This window comes from Pyrgilauda ruficollis, unplaced genomic scaffold (genome assembly GCF_017590135.1).
Source record: "Pyrgilauda ruficollis isolate IOZ18807 unplaced genomic scaffold, ASM1759013v1 scaffold74, whole genome shotgun sequence".
NCBI lineage: Eukaryota > Metazoa > Chordata > Aves > Passeriformes > Passeridae > Pyrgilauda > Pyrgilauda ruficollis.
The window spans coordinates 1,926,462-1,938,302 of NW_024529266.1; the positions used below are offsets into that span (position 1 = coordinate 1,926,462).

Sequence of the window (11,841 nt, forward strand, 5' to 3'; positions counted from 1 at the left end):
GCGAGACCCCACTTCCGGCGGCGGCGGCGGTGAAAGGCGAGGTGCGGCCGGGCCGGGCCCGCGCGGTGTGCGGCGGTGCTGGGCCTGCGCTCGGGCCTGCGCTCGGGCCTGCCCTCACGGGCTGGCTCCAGGGACGCCTCCAGACGTGCCGGGAGCAGCGCGAAGCGCGGCCCCGCCCCAGACTTCCCGCGGTACTGTGAACAAGCCACGCGTATTGTGGGGTTGCCTTTATCGGTTTAAAGGGATTGGTTGTTTTTTTTTGGGGCTTTTGGGGTTTTCTTTGTTTTTTTGTTTGTTTGTGTGTTTGTTTTTGTTGTTGTTTTTTGTTGGTTTGTTTTGGGTTGGGTTTTTTTTTTTGTTTCTACGTATGTGGTAAAAGCAGTTTATTTTACTCAGGTTGCAAAAGACAAAAGGGACCTTATAGTCGCTTTAACTTTTCCCTGAAGTGTAATGTTTCTGGGAAATGAAGTCATATTATAGCTTGTTCTTGGCTTGGTATAAATCTGGTTGTTGTGTGGGGTTTTGTGTTGCAACTAGGCAATATTCTGAAGCATCGTTTCACATGGGTAAAACTCTTACTGGCTTAATCGTGGAGTTTGGGTGAAACATCCAGGTGCTGAAACATAAATGGAGGTTTTGGTCACTAAGTTGTGACAGCAACGAGACTGATATTTTACTAGTGTTTTGACTGACAAAACTAAATGCCATAAGCTTAAATGAAGTTTGATGTGTTTTTATGCATTGTTTTTCCAGAATGCTCTTAACCAATGTTATGTCTGTTCAGTTGCAGGTTGTGCAGAAAATTTGGCCTGGGTGGCCAGAGTTGCTCCTGGCTGCAAACAATGAATCAATCTGCATGAAACTTGTAGAGGACTGGGATCATGGCATCTTCAACAAACTTAGATGTCGGGGCCCAGCTGATTGTGGAAGAATGTACCACCAGCTACAGCCTTCCACCCATGCCTGACATTAAAGTGGAGCATCAGCTTGACACCAGCACAGAGGAGGGCCCTGCTCAGAGTGTCACCATGGGGATGAAATTCATTTTGCCCAATAGATTTGATATGAATGTCTGCTCACGATTTGTGAAGTCTTTAAATGAGGAGGACAGTAAAAATATTCAAGATCAAGTCAACTCTGACCTTGAAGTCGCATCTGTCTTATTTAAAGGTTGAATTTATGGTACAAAATATTATCTGTGTACTGTGTCATCCTGTTAACTTACTATGTTTTCTAAAAAAAGAGCTTCTGTGTTATATGTGTATTGGTCAGTTTTCTAAGATGTATTCCTCTAATGTTTTTACTGTATGCTTAATGGATTATTAATATAAAAATTTTCTGCAATATTAATTTTTATACTACATTTTGAATATTAACTGAAAAATCAATCAGGGGCACAAAAAGTCTTTTCAGCTAGTAAGAGCTGATGCTGATTAGGAAGACAAGCTGCTTCTGTATGGCATGTCCTACACCAGTATGCTTCTTTGCAAAGCACTACTGAAAGCATTTTATGAACACTTGAGTAGTTGTCAGCAGCACCTTCTGTCTTCTCATGAGGGTGATGAAGGATAACATAGGCCACGTGTGTTTTGTCACTGTGGCTGTACAGAACCTCTGGCCCTCGCCATGGGCTTGCCACTGTAGCTTCTCTGCTGCTCGAAGGCCAATGCTGCTCCAGGGCTGGATCGCTGCAGCTAATCCTGCCACTGCTGGGCAGCTTCATCAGAATTGATCCATGCTTTTTCACAGCTAGGGATATCGATACAGAGCAAAATTAGGGCTGCCGTCTACTTCCCCTTAACAGGTGTGGTTTCTAGCACCTGCTGTCATATTTCAGACCCGTAGTGGTGTATCTTTTCCTGAAGTCCATGTGACCTGTTTCCTGTAACAAATGGAAACACAGGCCTCCTCTGAATTTTGATGGTTTCACTGACTTGTATTGTTTGGCTGCAGTTCAGCTATTGTAGTTTTCAAACTTTTTTGATTTTGCCCCAGGTGCTCACTAGCAGAGCTGCAGGTCTGAGTGGCAGATTTACACCCATCAGCAATAAGGTAGTTTTTCTTAGGTAACATTCTTAAGTCCTTTACAAGTAGTCCTGCAAATCCAGGGACCACAGGGCTAAATCTGTGGTAGGATAATTCAATACAGTCAGTTGTAGCTGTTTGATTGGCAAACAAAATGTAATTTTGTTACCTGTTATACTCTGCTTCTTTTAATTAGTCTCCCTGAATTTGTGCTTGCATTTATGATCACAGAGTTCTCTATGGTGTTAATTAGCTTCTAGTCATTAATTACTGGTGTCAAATCAGTTAAGCCAATATGGAGTTTAATTCTTCAATATGTCTTTTAAGTATTTAATCTCAAAACCAAAAACTACTTTTGATTAGAAGCCAAGAGAACATATCAATATGTTCTGTAATAAAATGCCATTAGTTCCTAGGAGAAAGCAAGAAAAGTTAGTATGAAGGAACACATCAGAAGTGAATGACTTCATGAATTCTAAGCAATGACCTGCTGTTGCATTTTATCTGAGTTAGTGTGGAACCTGTCTTCCTGCTGGATAAGTATTCATCAGGCATTCATAGTGCTGTTAAAATTTTATCCAGGAGTGGGAAGAGCCCTGGTGAAGGAAGTTAATGAAAGGAAGTTAATGAAGGAAGTTAATGAAAGTTGTCTCCACTCATGCAGTGGACTGGTTAGGGAGCAGGCAAAGGCTGAGCAGGTACCTGAGTGCATGTCTGACCAGAGCTGCATCATGTTATTGCCTCGGAGAGTGTTTATAAGAAGATGATGAGTTAAGTAGAGCCTTCTTACATAATAAATCCATGCCAGGCATGTTGAAAAATCAAGACAAAGGCTTACCTAATTTACATACTAACTTGTCTCTGGGTGACATTATGCCATACTGAACTCAGGAATTGTTTTATGCTAGAAATTAATGCAGTCCTTTATTCAGCTTTCACAATACACAGTGGGAAAAGTACATGTCAAAGCTTTCTTAACATGGATTTTAAAGGTCTTGTGATTCTGGTGCTTTATAGTTTGATTTAGAATCTATGGCTTGCTTTTAATGCTCTTGTAAGTACTGAAATCCTCTCTGGTCTTTGTTTAATGTAGCTGAATGCAACAGCCACGCTTCTCCTTCCCCTGGTATCCAAGTAAGGCATGTTTATACTCCATCAACTACTAAGCATTTCTCACCAATAAAACAGTCAACTACACTAACTAACAAACACAGGGGAAATGAAGTCTCTACAACACCTCTGCTTGTAAACTGTAAGTATCTTTCTGCCTTTCTATTAATAATTATATTGTGAACTATATGTTGGATGCTTGACAAATTTGCAGTTTTTTCTTTGGTGTTACAATTAACTTAAAAGTAGGAAAAAACCACTGAGTCTTGTCTAATTTCACATGGCTCCAGCCATAAAATAGTCATTCACCTGATGTATGGAATTCATGGCTGCAGTTTATTTTCTAGAAAAACCCTTACCTATACTTTTTAAATCAAAAGTGACATTCTAAGTTGTAAGTTAATGTACTTCATGCCCGTGTTTTCAGAACTTGTGCATCTTAAAATTAGGTGATTGGTAAATGCTGCAGAATACTTAATATGTAATGTAAATTTAGATTGCTGCAATTGTCATGATTGTCACAGATCTTGAAAATCAAGGAAGCATTCTTTCTGGTGGGTTTTTTTTCTGAATTGTCAAGCATTGCATTTTTAAACTAATTTGCTGTAATTTACTTTCTCAGTAAATTATTTTCTCTATAAATTTCAAGTAATTTTTTTTTTTAAAGAAAAATGTTACTTGCATGGAAAAAATTAATCGAGAGCTGCAGTGTAGGCCACGGAACAAAATATGCCATCTTTCTGAACAAACTCAACTTTCATGTGGTGACTTGGAGGAGGACAGTGAATATTTATGGTTAATGTAATCATTAGCTAATTTTGTTGCTACATCATGTGGATAATTTATTACATTTAACCTCCTGATTACCTTTCAGGCCTGCTCCAAGTTGCAGTTATGAAAACCATATACCCATGCAATTTTCTGTGGGATCAGAGGTTATTTCTTCATAATCTCTGAAATAACAAAATAAATCCTGCAGTCTTTGTTTTCCACTCTATATATCAAGTTGTCTGTAGTTTTGTAATATCTGATCTATTCCACATTGTAGTGAGTGGGAGTCACACTAAAGGCTTTATTTGTTGACTAGTAGGACAGGTCTTCTGGTGATTCAAGTGTGATTTTTAAATTAAACATCCTTAATTTTTCTAAATATGTTTATCTTCACTTAATAAATGGGTCTTACAGTAATCTTGGGTTGCTGACCAAACAGTAGTGAACACAGCATGTTACTTTGTAAGGAGTCAGTGTGGGAAGTATGCTTGCTTTCAAGAATGCCTGCTGCATTGGTTTAAAAATTACCTAAATCTATTAAACTCTTCAGAAAATTTTCAGTGTTTAATTGTGATTTAAGTTCAGAGCGCAAGGTAAAATCATTTACACTCTCAATTCCAAGTTCTGTACTGCTGAAGCCAATGGACACGTTATGCTCAGCTCTAAATAGAGCAAAATGAAAACTGGTGTATGTAACACGGCTTTTGCTTCCTTTTTGCAGCTTTATCTGTTCATCAGCTGGCTGCTCAGGGAGAAATGTTATATCTGGCCACACGTATTGAACAAGGTGAGACAGAAGGAGGTTAAATGCCTTCTTTTTTCCTTTGGGCCATATATATGCTGTTGTGTTTGACCTTTTCACCAAGGCTATAAAGTCCTCAATTCTGGTACAAATGGAGGACATTTGAGGTATCTGTTTTTTGCAGATGTGGACTAATGTTTTATATCAATCTATTACTCAGTCACTGTATCATTTGCATTTTAAATTAAAACATTAACGTTAATAGCAGTAGGTAAATCCCTGTTCTCTAGCTATATAGGTAATCCATGGTACTAAGACAGGAATATGTTAGTTCTGCCACAGCAGTTTATTTCATTTTATTTTCAATTTATCTTTGTCATTTAAAACATACTTCTATTAATGGTGGCTTTCCAATTCTATGTAATCAATCAGCATAAAGACCTGCATGTTGCTAACGTAAGCCATGGCTCACACCTGCAGTATAATAGTACTGCACATTCTGAATAGTGTGCCATTTGTGTGTCTATAGTACATGTACAAAATTTCAGCTCTCCCTAACAAATTTATGAATTTGTAACATTAATAATATATTCTTACTGCACTAATAGTATTCACCCATGCTTTCAGTGCATCCTTGTTGAAATGTTTACTGGAAAACAGGTAATGAGTCACTGAGTCTAAATACTTTGTAATGAGCCATGTATATGAAAAGCAAATCAATTTTGGAGTGTTGGTAGCAGTTAAAAATGCTTATTTTGGTGCTATGATGAGCATAGGATTTATTAAGTACTTAGATATTTAAAAAATCCAGCTGAAATATTTGTCAGCCAGTTGTTAAAAGAAGTTTTTCTTTTCTTCTTCCAGCTGCACTTGATGTAGACCTTAATTGTGTTCACAGACCACCTTATTGATTACACAAACTTTGTGGGGATTGGAGTTTTTTTATCTATATTGCTGTACAAGTTCAATCCATACAAAATTGTGTGGCTCACTCTATAGAAAAAAATACAGTCTGCAGTATAATACAGGATGTACCTCTTTATTTTTCAAACATCCTTTATCTTCTTACAAAGGTGAAGCCCACATTGCAGACAACTTGTAATTTTCTGAGTAAAAACCAAGTTTGATTTATAGAGCTTTAAAATTTAAATTTTAAACTAAAGGCTGGAATTTTTCTTTGGTCAGTTGGGTGTGCTTTTCTTTCTTGGATAGAGATACTACCACTAGCACTGGGACGGACAGAGATACTACCACTAGCACTGGGACAGAATTTTGGTTTTAAAGTTGACAATGACATTTCGGTCACACTGGTTCCTGGTGAATAAATGTTACCATCAACACATTTCAGCAGCTGATACAGTGCAGTGAGAAAAGGATTACTAAGTTACATATTTTTCTCTGAACAGAAAATTTAATCAATCATAAGGATGAAGAAGGATTTACCCCTCTGATGTGGGCTGCAGCTCATGGGCAGATAGCAGTAGTGGAATTTCTCCTCCAGAATGTAAGGAAAAAAATTACAATTGATTTTTAATTAATTTACTCTTTAGTTTGTTTTGCATTGCTAAGTTTGTTGATGCTGCTACAAGTTTAAAAGTTTTAAAGTTAAGGTCTATGTAAAACCTCAAATTTGCTTCTTTTTTTTAATTGACACTTTATTTCAGGGTGCAGATCCTCAGATTCTGGGGAAGGGGCGAGAAAGTGCCCTCTCACTGGCCTGCAGTAAAGGATACACTGATATTGTCAAAATGCTGCTTGACTGTGGAGTTGATGTCAATGAGTATGACTGGGTAAGATTCTAGCTTGAATTTAGTCAGAGGATGGTTTAGTTAGAAAATTGAAACAGGACATAGCACTGTTCTGAGTTTAAAAATTGTTCTGCCTCTTCTGAAATACTTGAGAGTTTCAAAACTTTCATAGGATAGGAGAAGGTGATCCTACTAGTTCTGGCTTTATAGTAGAAAGAGAATGAGAGTAATGATGACTTCTACAAGAAATGTGATCTTACCATTTGAACAGTATACAAAAATTATGAAAGTTGTGAAGATCTAAAACTGAACCTCATTTATATAAAACCTAGGAAGTCTCTTACTGGTACATGGAAGCATATTCGTGTGTTAAGGAATTACAGTTGCAGACTGCTTAATTGCTAAATGTCTGAGGCATTTCTCTGCTTTTGCAGAATGGAGGCACACCCTTGCTATATGCAGTACATGGGAACCATGTGAAATGTGTAAAAATTCTTCTCGGTAAGCAGACTGTCCAAACCAAATTATCATTAATAATGTACAATCAGTTCTCACTGTCAGAAATAGAAGATTCTATCCCTGTTTTCGTAGAAAATGGTGCAGATCCAACTATTGAAACAGATGCTGGCTATAATTCCATGGATTTGGCTGTAGCCTTGGGCTATCGGAGTGGTGAGTATTACAACTGTAAATCCTTTAAAAAAAAAAAACTTTGCAGCTCCTCATTTATATAGCTGCTGTAGTGGCCTAGTAGAGGTTTTGCAACTCTTAACATGTTACCTGTCCTACAAGTCTTAATAATCCTAAATGCATCAGGCCAAAATGGGGAGGACCTTCCATTCTTGTTTCAGAGAGTCAGGTACTTAGTAAGAAAGTGTCCCTGACTTGGCTGGATATCACTGGGTAATGGTGTTTAGGGCTGATGCAGCCATGACTCAGATAAGGCCTGCAACCCTCCTGAACCCGTCACCCTACTTGACTGGAATGGTGCTATGTAGTTTGCTAAACCTTCTTCAGTCAGATCAGCTCTAGCTCTAGTTTGTCTTGGAGGCAGATAGTAATCAGTGAATTATAGTATCTGGCTTGGTTGTGAAAACCAGAATCAAATAAGGGACTCCTTATTGGTTTTCTTCCTCACTGCTGCTGTAATTTTGAAAGCTGTGAAACGTCTGCCGTTACAGAAATGAATGGAATCAAAAAGTAAGCCGAGCACTGTATGTGTAGATTCTCCGAGCACAGCCTTGTGCTTATGAATGAGCCAGTGTCATGGTATAACCCCAGGCAGCAGCCAAGCCCCACACAGCCACTCACTCTCCTCTGCACAAGAGAGATCAGGGACAGAAAGAGTTTAATAGGGAAAGCAAAGGCTGTGCCCATGAGCAAAAGAAACCAAGGAATTAATTCAGTGCTTCCCATGCACTGGCAGGTGTTCAGCCATCTCCAGAAGAGCCAGGCCCCATCACGCCTGGCTTAAGTGGTTGCTTGGGAAGACAAATGACATCGCCACAAATGTCTCCCCCTTCCCTGCTTCTTTCCCCCACTTTATACACTGAATTTGGTGCCACAGGGTCTGGAATATCCCTCTGGTCAGTTTGGGTCACTGTCCTGGTTGCATCTCCTCCCAACCTGCCAAGCACCCCCAGTCCCCTTCCCAGTGTGGCAGTACCAAAAGCAGAAAAGTCCTTGGCTCTGTGCAAGCCCTAACCAGCAATAACAAAAACATCTCTGTATTATCAACTCTGTGTTCAGCACAAACCCAAAACACAGCCCCATGCCAGCCACTGAGAAGAAAATTAACTCTACCCCAGCTGAAACCAGCACAGCACAGCTTGACAGGAGTTTACACAGAAGACTGCTTCAAGAGCTCAATCTCCAAGTGTTTCACAGACGAAGTTTCTCATAAATTATTCTGCCTATTTTCTGCTTGTAGGCTAAAATTTTTCTTTCCATGTGCTATCAGTCTATTCAAACCAAAGAACTGATGATGACCCCCAAAAACATTGTTTGCCTATCTGGGAGTATTGTTTTTGCATTATATAAGGTTATTTTCTGAAGGAATGCTAACTTAGTCACAGAGTGAATACTGTCTGGTTTTTATTAAATTGTACAGGACAAGCATATATCTGCTAGAAAAAAAAACAGTATAACTCTGCAAATACAAAAAAAAAAAAAATACTAACCTCATCTCTTTCTCTGCTTTAGTTCAGCAGGTTATTGAGTCTCATTTATTGAAGCTACTTCAAAATATCAAGGAATAGTGATTGGCTCTTCTGCAGGTGCCACATCTTGGCTTGGAGATTTGAACTGCTGTTTAGCTCTAATCAGTGACAAGAGTTGGTTGTTTTGTAACTTTACCTCAGTGCAACTATTTGTTGGCTTTAGTTAAGCTTTTTTGTGTTCTTCCTCTTCTTTCACTGTTGTTAATACAAATGTGCAATGTCCTTTTCTTAAATATATTTTATATAATTTTAGAAGAGTCAATTGTCATGCATGAAATTATTTGTAAATAAACTGAGTTTTGACCATTTAAAAGTTTACACTGAGTGCAGGATTGGCACTATGCCAAGTGTCCTACTTCATCAGATCATTGATACATATTCATAGGAAGAAAAGTGTTTAGATATTGAGGGACATCACCACAAAAGATAGATATCTGTATTGTTAATAATACCAAAATGTGCACTGTGTATGAAGCTTTTGAGACCCCCCCAGTTAATATTTATTCTGGCTGGAGCCAGAACAGGGTTCATTTTTGCAGTAGAGAGGAGGGGGCTAGGACGGAGAGCTTATTCTGTATCACCTCAATGCTAAGAGAAAGAGGCGGTCCCTTCCAGCGGGAAGGAGTTCCTTCCGGTCAGGGGGGACTGGTTGCAGTGGTGTCGGTGGAGCTCTGCAGTAAGCAATTTTGCATGTGAATCGCTCTCTCTTTTGTACATTGTTGCTGTTAATGCTTGTTTTCTTACCTCATTGCTGTGTTCAGTAAATTTTTCTTATCTCACCCTGTGATCTTTACCTTTTTTGCCTCGAATTCCCCTTTCCATTTCACCCCAGGGGAAAGCAGAGAGGGAGTGGGCGAGCAAGCAGGTGGAAGCGTTTGAAGCGTCTCAGTGGGAGCACTAAACTGGGCAGTACCATTCCTAAATCACAGAAGTTTTGTTTGGTACCCACTATGGGACAGGAAGGATTGAGATTACAGATAAAATCAGAGGGAATTGGAGATAAATTTGATCTAAGCATTTGCTGTATTATGTAGGAAGGCACTGGTCACAGTGTTGCTTTGTCTGTTGGTGTGGGTGTTGTACCTAACACCGTGCATATTCCTGTATGTGCTCCTCCTGATGCTATTTTTCAGAGGAGGGAGAGGGATCAGGATTGTTCTGTTGCTGTACTCTGTGACATCAGTTCATGGCATGATAACATTAAGGGCAGTGAGGGTCATTTGGGATATGTATTCAGTGCTGCTCTCCTACCCTTACCTCAGGCACTATGTTTTGGGACTCTATTAATACAGTCATGTCCAATCTGGCAGGGGGGAATTGGAGAGGACAATGTTCCCCATCTTTTCACTCCTGTTACAAGAGCTTTTGAGAATTCTGAATTCCCATCCAAAGGGAATGATCTTGTTGCTAAGTCTGGCAGGTCTCCTCACTGCAGTCTACATCATGTTTAGATATTTACAGGGAGGTTATTCAGACATCTGCCCTGAGGGTAGATAGTCATGAGTGGCATGGAATGTGGGAAAAATTGGGCCAGCTTTTGAAGGATTATTGTGCTTCAGTGGTTTGGAAGTTCACCCGTGTCGGGAAAATCCACAAACGCCAGAGGTTTATGTCCAAAAAGGAGACAGAGGAGTCCTTCAAGTTTATTCAGATAAAGGGGGAAGAGTCCTCTGAGGCACATGCCCTCGGGGATTTCTCTCTCGGGGTTTCAGAGGGGGCAGCCTCCTTTTATCTTAAACTCCCGGCCGCACATTTCCCTCGTCATTTCCCCATTGGCTGAGGTACTAGGAAGGTACAGCCCACCCCATATGCTCCCTTGAACCTGTCATTTTACCCCAAAGTTTGGAAGTTCAGGCTTGTGCAGACTCTTGTCTATCTCAGGAGCCAAGCTGTCCCGATCTCTGCAACAAACCTGCTGCCTTGAATTTAGTAGAGACAGTAAGACCCATTTCAAAGACGTTAACACTCATACCTTCACCTATTAAATTATTTGTAAAGACATTGGCACACATCTTTCCTCTCACTCCTGAGCAACTACGAGATCCTGATAAAGTGGCATAATATGTGAACGAAAACTGGTGTGGCAGTTCCAGAGAGGCACGAAGTTGGCAATGTGCTGGGCCCTGGCCACTCTTTCCTGGATGCTGTTTTGTCTCTAAACAGCACGCTCAGGGAGAGGGAAGAAAGCAGACCACCAGGCACCGTGGCAACTCAGACTGCAGCTGAACCAGAGGAAAAACCTCTGCTGTGTTGCAAAATATAGTAGGTTTAAATTTTTTTATTTTATGACTTTAGTCAGGTCTGTTCGCCTTTGCCCCAGAGGAAGGGAACCGAAGTTTGTTTTCAGGCCATTGTCCCAGCAGGTGAGGCCTGATGAGCTTAGCATCTCAACAGACTGGGAGCAGCAAAGAAGAGAGAAAAAAGACAACGGCCATCAAGGGCCCTTAACGGAACATCGATTCCAAACATCCCTGGCGTGGTCGGAGACACCTGATCTGGGAAAGCAGAGATAAGAATGAGGACCTAATTAGCATCGCAGGCAAAGAGATTTGTAACCAGTGAGAAACCAAATACAAAGAACTACGTAACCTGGAGTCAATGCACACTAAACCAATGATGAATCTCTGGATTTTGATGTATAAAGTTTGTGAAAAATCTGGTAAAATTCATGTGTCGTGAAATTATTTTCTCTGCACATCCAGGTTATGTGTGGATGAAATTATTTCTGTTACACATCTTGGCCAGAACAACATTCTGGCCAGAAGTAAAGTAATGCCTTGATTATTGGACACTAAAAATCTTGTTGGATATTTATGGTTTTTCACACAGTTTAGGTGACAGCAGCAGTCGCCCCTATACAGAAGAAAAAAATCCAAGATCAAGTCAGTTCACACAGGAAGGAATGAGGAGAAAGCAGGGTCCTCCTAACAGGAGGAAGAGTCAGGGCCAGAGATAATCACCCCATTTCTATCCCTGGGTGAGCTGTGAGATGCATAAGATTTCAGCCAGCAGCCAGGAGAGCCCCTGTGACCTGCCTGCCCCAGTGCTGGGATATTGCAGCCCACTACGTGAAACCAGACAGTAGCGAAGCCGGGCAACTGGGATCCCTGACCCTGGGATGTGGGCACTGACAAGACGATTGGGAAGAGGACAGAAACTCAGATCCTGGAGGTGACTCCTGTCAAGTATGAAGGAAAGGTGCTAGATCAAGCAGATCTAGTAGTGC

The 11,841-nt window shown here is 40.4% G+C and overlaps 1 protein-coding gene across 3 annotated transcripts; it reads left to right on the forward strand.

The window, feature by feature from the left end:
* Positions 1 to 21: 21 nt before the first annotated feature.
* Positions 22 to 9,394, forward strand: ANKRA2 (ankyrin repeat family A member 2). 3 transcript variants are annotated; one of them, XM_041486095.1, is made up of 9 exons: positions 22 to 191; positions 791 to 1,170; positions 3,119 to 3,277; positions 4,628 to 4,693; positions 6,055 to 6,152; positions 6,313 to 6,438; positions 6,831 to 6,897; positions 6,988 to 7,068; positions 8,599 to 9,394. In XM_041486095.1, the coding sequence occupies exons 2-9, from the start codon at positions 882 to 884 to the stop codon at positions 8,652 to 8,654; spliced, it is 942 nt and encodes a 313-aa protein (XP_041342029.1). In that variant the 5' UTR covers positions 22 to 191; positions 791 to 881; the 3' UTR covers positions 8,655 to 9,394. The 3 variants fall into 3 exon arrangements, with proteins under 3 accessions (XP_041342029.1, XP_041342030.1, XP_041342028.1); XM_041486096.1 differs by having other exon boundaries at positions 785 to 1,170; positions 8,604 to 8,746; XM_041486094.1 differs by having other exon boundaries at positions 23 to 191; positions 785 to 1,170.
* Positions 9,395 to 11,841: the final 2,447 nt, after the last annotated feature.

Excerpts from the sequence above, each read along its gene's own strand:
- ANKRA2 (XM_041486095.1), top strand. The coding sequence starts at position 882 with ATGGCATCTTCAACAAACTTAGATGTCGGGGCCCAGCTGATTGTGGAA. Across the intron at positions 6,153-6,312 it reads TGGAATTTCTCCTCCAGAAT|GGTGCAGATCCTCAGATTCT; the intron begins GTAAGGAAAAAA and ends ACTTTATTTCAG. Across the intron at positions 7,069-8,598 it reads AGCCTTGGGCTATCGGAGTG|TTCAGCAGGTTATTGAGTCT; the intron begins GTGAGTATTACA and ends TCTCTGCTTTAG.